Genomic DNA, 9,737 nt, shown 5'->3' on the forward strand with positions numbered 1-9,737 from the left:
TTGATTTGATAGGAAATATATAAGAAATACATATGAATTTGTAGTTGTTTGTTATAGTGAAATTAGATGATAAATAGAGAGAAAGTGATATTTTATATAATTAGATTTTTATGTAAAAATAAATTATTTAGATAATTACATTTTTAGCCTTTATTAACTAACTATTTAGACAATACTGTAGGATTAGTCTTGTCCAAACATTTTTTTAGAAAATTTCACACAAATCCACTTATAAGAGAGTGAAATTAAATCTACATGCACCCTACCATAATTTTCCCACAATCCACTTGAATCATCTCCTCCAAACACATGTTTATTTTTTAATTCTTTAATAATTCCTTTCTTTCTTCTTTATTTTCTACTAAATCACCTCTCCAAACACACTATTAATGACTAACATGTCGTTGAACAATATCAAATTTTAATCATTAACAAACATCAAATTAGTAATAGGAAAAAATTTTGTACTTTAACAAATAAAAAGACTAAATATTACTATTTTAAAATAGATAGCGATAAAAATAGAGGAAAAAAATATAATTTAATCTTATAATTAATAAACATTTGTTTATGCTTTTCTTAGACATTACTTCACTATCTTTTTCCTAGTTTTTCTTGGAATTGAGAAATTGATTTGGTGAAGTGTTGAAATTGGGACATTGATTAATTTTGGGTAATATAAGTTCCATTAGTCTAAGTTCACAAAAAATGTCAAAAACATAAAAGTTCACAACAAAAACACATACACGGTTCAAAGGTTGACCTCAAATTTACTATCTTATGATAACCAAATTGAGTTGAACTTTCCAAGTAATTATCAACTTTAGACAGCCACAATTAAAGGATGAAACTACAATCGGGTAACTTTGTTTATGGAAAGAGCATGTAGATATGATTTATGGAATGAGAATAGATATGGAAAAATATTAAGAGCAACAGCAGCTCAAGCTAGCATACCAATGATATAACATAACATATGCTATAGTAAGCATATGTAACACATGATTTATTTTGTTAGACAAAAGTGGTAGAATAATGGAAAGTTAACCTTAATATTAGTATTAAACACACATTCATCTCGGAGTTACTATGACATAGATTTATCAAGAGATTATTGTACAAATCCAAATCACAAACAATTTTTCTCGATCACAAATAATCAATTAACCTCTAAAAGATAGAGAAACTCTCTCAAAAAAGTTATCTATCAATTCAGATTATAATAGTTTCACATAAAATCAAACTTACATTTATTAGAAGGATGATATTTAACTCTAAGTTCTTAACCACTTGTATCAATTTACATAGATACAAAATACATAATTTTGGATAAAACACCATTTAGATATCTAAAAATTCATGTTAGTGACATTTTTTTTCCTTAAAACCATGGATATTCAAATAAAGTTCTTAAAAATGTAAAATATTACTCATTTTAGTCTAAACTTAAAAAAAAATGTGTGACTTAAATGTAATATTAACACATTTAAAAATTAAAATAACAATAAATTAATAATTAAATTTGAAAACTTATATGAAACAATTAAAACTCTAAAATACTTATTTAAAATTCTTTTACTTTCAGATATTAAAATATATACTTTGATGTACTTAAATAATATTTTAGTTGTAGGATTGGCCCTTCCTATTGTGGACATAGATAAGAAAGGAATCAAACGTGGTGGGCAAGTGAACGAAGGAGATCTTGAAGGAGATACCAATTGCACTTACCCCATCATCAACTTGACCCCCAAAGAAAAATAAGGTAAAGAAAATGATATAACATATACCTGAATCAAATGCCAAAGTCAATTTGTGAACTTTCCTTCCTTGTCCACTTGTCCTTGCGATTCATGGCATTTTGGAACTTTGATTTGACAAATCTATTGTATGGTAAGTACATGTACAATAATTGTAGAGTACAATTACAGTTTGGTCAATGACAAACATATATACCCATCTTGGTCTCCGACTATATAATACAATAATTAATAGTTAAAAATCCCCAACTTTTCTTTACTTATTAATGTTATCTCATGTCATAACTCATAACAACCACATAACATACTCATGATTATAAAAATTAATTGTGAAAACTATGCACAAGAAATGATGTATATATATAGAAGTTGGTGGGACTAACATTATTTTATTTTATTTTATCAACATTATTATTTTATTTTATACACCTTTTTCTTTTTTTTTTTAATTGTCAGTTTTTTTTAATAAATTTTTGTTTATATTTACTTATTATTTTTAAAGTCCTAGACAGTATTAATTATCTTTGAGTCATTGAATCGTTGTCCGAATCGTCATCTAAAATATTAAAATATTAATATTTTTAATAAATTTATTATAAAATAATTATTTAATTTAATATTTTATAATTTAAATTATTATTTTTATTATTTGGAATGAATTTCGACACACGTGTTCAATTATATTCTTATATTTTACTTAATTTCTTATGAATATTTCTTACATATTGACAATTGATATGTACTTATTACGAAATAAAAATGAAAAATAATATAACAAGAAACATGAAAAAAAAAGTTATTATTTTTTATTTATATATAACAATCTTAAACAATTATTAAAAAGAAACAAAATAGTGGATATAATTTTTTTTATAATATTTTCTTAAGTAATGTAATTGTGTTAAATATTCAAGAATTTTATCATTTATAATGACCTTATTCGATTCGAGCATTATTCTCTTCGATAAAAGATAATCATAGCCTATTAAAAAAAAGTTATTAAATGATTATATAAATTCTTATACAAGGTAGAAAAAGAAATTAAGAGAGAGAAGGATTGAGAAAAAGTGAAGAACAAACGGAAGACAAGAATGAAAGGGGAGTCTAAATCTGTCTAATGATAGTGTTGACCATTGAGTCCACTCAACCAGAGTCACACGGGAAGTGCAGATTGAAAGCATTTGTGTAGTGAGATTTTTGGTTCTCAAATCTCAATGCATCTAAGCTTTTGGTTTAAGTGGAAGATGCAATAGAAAGTACCATTCCTACTCATTAATTTCCACCGTATGTTTTGCATGATCTTTCTCCACTTGTTTCAGTGCTTCTAACCAAGCTCATCATCTTTTTCTATGTTTCCCATGAATCAGTTAATTATTTGTGTCAATTTTATGTTCAAGAAAGATACCAATTCAGTGTATTAAGTAATAGTTGTCTACATGGTTCTAAACTATTAATTGTTGCAGTGTATTTTTTAATATTACAGATATCTCAAAAAACTTTTATGTTATCGTTGTAATTACAATTGCATACATGATAGACTAATAGAGAAAATGAATTGTAATGGCATGGATAACAAATGCTTGAAACAGTGGATGCAGATACCATGATACGATCACTATATATGTGTGATATTTTGTTTGGTTAATCACTAAAATAATGTATCATTTAAAGTTGTTTTTAGGGTCAGCATATGTCATTTTTTTAAATTATTTTTTTAAAGATGTTAGCTTATTGTAGAAAGAAAGTGGCAAGGGGAACTGTTGGCCTCTACCTGATTGGGTAGTGAACAACTGCTCAATACCACTACAAACTTTTCTAACCTTTTCTCTCTCCTTTAATCAAAGCGTATCACGTTCAAATTTCATATATATCCTAAAGTTTCAGATATAAAATAATAGAAAATTGAGATTTAGGATTGATAAAAGAAACACGATGATGAAATTCTGATAGTGGATAGACACACACAAGAGACTTGAATGATTTGTTTATTGCTAATCTATGATAAATCATAAAATATTATGCTGTCATTTGATTCATGCAGTACCCCACCTGTAGTGAAACAGAGCTTGATTGCTTGTTATTAATGTAGAGAAATGCTGTAGAAACTTCTCATCAAACATCCACCACATCAAACTTCTCAGTCAATTTAATGTGTCTTTCTTTATTTAGTAGTAGAACATCACAATTTATATATATATTTTTTAATAAAATTCAATTAATAATAAAGAGTGTTACAAATTTTTGAGTGCACATCTAATTTAATTTTTGAAAGATGATAGAAATAATTAATAAGTTTCTAAAATATTTTTGTGACATTTTTCTCCTAATTAACTGTTCTTTTTTCTAATTACCTAATATAAAATATAATATAAGGTTTTGATTCTTTTTAATTAATAATGGACACTTTATCATGTTTAAATGTTTAAATATTATGATTATGTGTGTTTTGATTAAAATAGAAGATTATTGTTAAATTTTGTAGATTTTCTATAATTGAATTTTTTTATTTCAATCATCCTTAATTTCTTTGTCTTTTTTAACTATAAATTTAAGATTCTAAATCCTAAATTATTGAATTTGAGATTTATCTAAAACGATTGATTATTCTAAAAAATCTCGAGTAAGGGTGCACAACTGAATATGAGTGCTTCTATTATATTTAATAAATTACAAAACTCATATGGTAAAAGTGGGGAAAAATTTAGTGATAATGAGAAATGGTAAAAAGAAATAAGTCATTCAAATGTCACTCCATTTTTTTAAATTAAATGAAAAATTAAACATTACTTTATCACATGTTTAAATGTACTTAGTTTATAGTTGTTGCATACTAATTAAGACAAAGAATACATATTAACGTAACAATTAACTGTTAATTGGTTATGAGACTAATATAGTAATTGAGAATAACGAAAAAATTAATTTACATAACTGAGTTAAAATTTAGAGACCCATATAACAAAAAAAAATATTTTAAAGACTTATCAATCACTTCTACCATTTTTTAGAAATTGAGTATTTATTAAAAAATTATTAATAAAAGTTTTATTGTACTCATCCTCATTTTAATCGTGTATATATATATACTTCGTTAAATATTCTTTAACGTGTGTAGTTATCATATGAAAATGCTAACAACACACTTTTTAATACGATAGTGACTAATAATACATCTTTTTTAATACAATAGTTTTAATTAGTTAAAATTTATGTGATTCATACTATAATATATATATATATATATATATATATATATATATATATATATTTATTTCATCACTAAGTTTTTTTACACTAATTTAATTTTATTGTTTTTACTATCTATTAGTACAAATATTTATCAACTTTATCAATAATTAATTTTTTAGTAATGTTACTTGTGATAATTAACTATAATAATAATTGTTAAATAGATGTATAAGTAAAAAAAGTTACTATTTTTTATCCTAATTATAAGTATTATAGGACAAATTATCAAGATTAAGAAAAATAATTAATATGGTTACTTTTAGTTAATTCTTTTAAATTCAAGTTTTACTCTAAATATATCATTTAATTTAAGTATTTGTCATATTTAATATTAGTTATAAATAATTGTGTATGAAATAGAGTTAACAATAAATGAAAGATATAAAAAAAAAAATTGACTTTGAGTAACTTTAAAAACTTAAGTGTTACTTATAATTAGAACAAAAAAATTTCGATTTATTACTTATAATTAATACTAAAATTAAAAATATATAATACTAAAATATGAATAACTCTATGAGTTATTATAATAGTTAGACACTATGAACATTAAAAATGATCTATTTGGTGAATAATTATGTATTTAATCTCCATATGATTATTTTTTTGGATCAGCTACAATTACAATATAACCAGAGAGATTAGTATCTAATTACCAGTAGAGTTGGAGGAAAAATATATATAATGAGGATAGGTATTATCTTGGGAGGGTGGGGAGATTCAATAAGAATTGTTATTTCATGAGGTAATTTTGTTCACAATATGTAAGGGCAATTAATGAACATGTGGAATGTGGAATAACCATGAGAATCTGCCAGAAAAGACGAAAACACAAGACCTAGATAACTTTTTAGCTGCTAAAACAAACACAGCATAGCATGCAGCATGATGCATTCATCATTTCTGCTACTTTTGGCGTGGAGAGAGTAATATTAGCTGAATAACGTTCCATTTTATTCCCTCTGATTACTATTGAACTTGTCATTACCACAGCCAAATTAATAGACGTTGATTAGTACAAAGTACCTAACCCTACTAAGGAAAAGTGATTGCTCATCAAACATTTGGCTTCTATTTAATCCATACACATATAATTGTTTTTGAGGTCCCATAACAAGTGCCTTTTGACTCATCAGATTGTTAATTCCTTTCTTAATTTCTTTTATCTCTCAGTTACCAATTTGGCAAGTCCTGAATTTACAAATGGGGGGTTTCCTTTATGAAAATTTAAATGCAAGTGTTTATACATATATATATAAATGATTCGTATGATGTTTCAAAATTGATAATTAAAAAGTAATTTAATGTTTAGTTTAATATTTTGAGAAAATTACATCTTACTTTTTAAAATCTCACAAGAAATTGAGAAATGAAAATACAAGCGGTTTTTTTCTTAAAATAAATGAATCCAACTATATTTATCCTAATATTAAACAAATCCGTAAATTTTTTAGGTCTTGTTTTATGAATATAACTTGGGTATGTATATCAATATAATTGTCTTTAGCATTTTTGCTCTTGCCTATTAGTGATTTTAGTATTTGTTCAATTGAAGTTATATTTATTAAAGATCAATATATAAAAATTACTGGAATCTGCCTCCTCTAAACAGTCTAGAGGGTAAAACAACAAGTCTTAAATGATTGACCTTAATATATAATTATAAAACTCAGAATTTATCCTTATTATTTTATCTGTGATGATGATCAAAGAGTGTGGATTGATTAAAGGCCAGTATTTTTCCTTCAATTAAATAATGTGAATCTTAATTTTTCCTTTCTGATTAGGTACGTGGAGTTTAAAGTTTAACCATAGGTAAAACAAACATGGTGTATGGTTAAGGTTTGTGATTCGTTGGTTAGTCCATTATATTGAAGTCACCTTCACTCAGTTGAACCTAATAACTTTCCCAGCCTCGTTTTTCCACAACCCTTTCTTACGTCAATGAATAGAAAACGATCCAACAGAGAGAATCAGATTGGGAATAACACACTTAATTAAGTCATTTATTATTTAATCCCTGTATTGCTTTCAACCAAACAGTCTTCCAATAGAAAGTTAATTATTAATTATTTAATTATAATCCCCATGATATGAAATGCTTTTGTCTCTCTTAGGTAGGCATATTTTTCTACTAAATGATTATATCCACAAACTCAACTTGTGCTTACCCTTTGGGCCACTTATTATGTGCATCATGTCATCCACCCATTCCATGCATGTCTCATATATGTCACATACTAACATGTCATGTACATATATACATATACATAACTTCAATCAAACCCACAATGGATAAAACCAAAGAGAGCAAATATAATATAAACGCCACATACCAATTAAACCCACACATACACTATCTTATGTCAAAATTTTCTTGGTGTTATAATAATTTATAATATCAAATAAAAAAATACCATTTGTGACATGATTGACATTACATAAATTTAAAATTTCTCGCTAAATATATAACTTTAATGCAACTTTTTTTTTATGTGATTTTAGTAAAAAAATTTAAATTGAAATTTAAACTTCATTTCAGTAACATGTACAATAAAATTAAAATTAGTTATTAAAATAAAATTTCAATTTTAATAAAAGAATAAAAGTAATTCTTGTATCTTATACTTATTTTTATATTGTGTCACACATTTGTTTTCATCGGATATAGAATATATTCATACTCATCCCATGTTCGTTTATAAATTAATTAATTTTCTTTTTGTAAAAAATATAAAAAACAAGAATTTCAACATAGTAAAAATTACAAAATTATGTTAATTAAGTTTTATTTGACACAAAATTTAAAAAAGAATAAAAATTATATAAATTTTAATTATATCTAAAAAAATCAAGATTTTAAAAATTTAAAACAACAAGTACAAGTACAAGATGAATATCTATCTTTATTCTCGTATCTATTTTAATAAATAAAATATTATTCATATTTATATCGATATTTGATCAAATCAAATATTCTCTAACAAATTGGAATAAATTCAAACATTAACTACATGTAAAAATTTACTTGCCATCTCTAATTTTTCACCAAACAAAAAAATTATAAATATAGACTTTGGGAATGAACTTTTGGAGTTGAACTGTAGGATGATGCAATTAGTTTTGAAGTCAAGATTATATAATGCATGCTAGCTAATTCCATCCCATTAATTAATGTAATAAGCATTTAAGCTTCAAAACTGTTACTCTACTGTTCTCAAGTGGGGTCACTTCATCTTTTTCTCTCCCTATATAACACTCTCTCTTCCCACTCTTCCTTCCTCCTTCTCAAAACCAATTGAACTCTCCATCACTCACTCTTCAATCCACCCAACAAGACCCTGAAATTCCACTTTGCAAAACCAAACAAAACCATGCAAACCAGGGAAGTCTCAGGCCTCAATTACTTACTCCCTTCAAACCCTTGTCCCTACCCTCCCAACAACTACACCATGATCCAAAACAACAACATTCCCACATTCCAATTTCCAAGATTCTCCAACCAATTATTATATGGCTACAACAACAACAACCACAACCAAAACCAAAACCCTATCCATGACTTTAGTCCTCAATCATCATGCATCAGCAGCAACTCCACCTCTGATGAGGCTGATGAGCAGCAACTGAGTCTCATCAATGAAAGAAAGCACAGGAGGATGATATCAAACCGTGAATCCGCACGTAGGTCACGCATGAGGAAGCAGAAGCACCTCGATGAGCTTTGGTCGCAAGTGGTGTGGCTCAGGAATGAGAACCACCAACTCATAGACAAGCTGAACCATGTTTCAGAAAGCCATGACCAAGTGGTTCAAGAGAATGCTCAGCTCAAAGAACAAGCATCGGAACTTCGACAAATGATAAGGGACATGCAGATACACAGTCCTTGCCCCTCCTTCACCCCTTTGGAAGATGATGCTTACCTCAGATCTGCAGATTCTTCAAATCATTCCAACTCAAGTAACATGGACCTTCTTGGATGAATTAGAAGACAAGGAGGGCCAAATTTTAATCATCTCTTTAGTTGTTAATCTTCTTTTACTTTTTATTCCTTTTTTTTTGTCTGTGTGGAAGTCAAAAACACTAGTCTTTTTCTATATTTTTATAACTATGTTATTAGTACGAATATGTTATTAGTACGAATATTTTATTAGTACGAAGTATTCACCGACTTGGTTGATGATTTAACCAGCCAGTACTGGTCTTTTCTAATCCCTTTTGAGCTTTGAGAGGAGAAAAGATAAAATGGCAATAACATGTCTTGATGAGAGTATCTTTATATTTGACCCTTTTTAGTTCATTAACTTTGTCACTATATATATATACTTCCTGTTGTGTCTAGTTTTTATGTCTTGTGCAAAGTTTTAAATAGGTGTTTACAGTTGTAGTTTCATTTTGACACTTAACTTACTGGAAATTACAGACAAATATGATTGAAGCAGCTACAAATATTGTAGTCACATATAGCCTAAAAACCTTGGACGTTACAGTTAAAATTGTGACTGATTTTAAAAACATTGGTCTTGTCATTTTGTGCAATAAACATTTAGAGAGGTTGAAGAGTTATGTATAAATCAGCTGGTTAACTGTTATTAGTTCAAACTTGTTGGACACTTGGGAGAGTCAGAAACATCATGATGATTAATTAATTCCTCGCCATAAAACAATATAAAATGCTTTCATGACCTCATCCTCTTCTAGTTATATCCAGAGATAAAAGAATTAAAA

The 9,737-nt window shown here is 26.8% G+C and overlaps 1 protein-coding gene across 1 annotated transcript; it reads left to right on the forward strand.

The window, feature by feature from the left end:
- Window positions 1-8,278: 8,278 nt before the first annotated feature.
- On the forward strand, window positions 8,279-9,309 carry LOC109814393 (basic leucine zipper 43). Its single transcript, XM_020378809.3, has one exon. The coding sequence runs from the start codon at window positions 8,384-8,386 to the stop codon at window positions 8,990-8,992; it is 609 nt and encodes a 202-aa protein (XP_020234398.1). The 5' UTR covers window positions 8,279-8,383; the 3' UTR covers window positions 8,993-9,309.
- Window positions 9,310-9,737: the final 428 nt, after the last annotated feature.

The sequence above is a fragment of the Cajanus cajan genome, chromosome 2 (assembly GCF_000230855.2).
Source record: "Cajanus cajan strain Asha chromosome 2, NIPB_CcT2T_4, whole genome shotgun sequence".
Classification (NCBI taxonomy): Eukaryota; Viridiplantae; Streptophyta; class Magnoliopsida; order Fabales; family Fabaceae; genus Cajanus; species Cajanus cajan.

Excerpts from the sequence above, each read along its gene's own strand:
- LOC109814393 (XM_020378809.3), top strand. The coding sequence starts at position 8,384 with ATGCAAACCAGGGAAGTCTCAGGCCTCAATTACTTACTCCCTTCAAAC.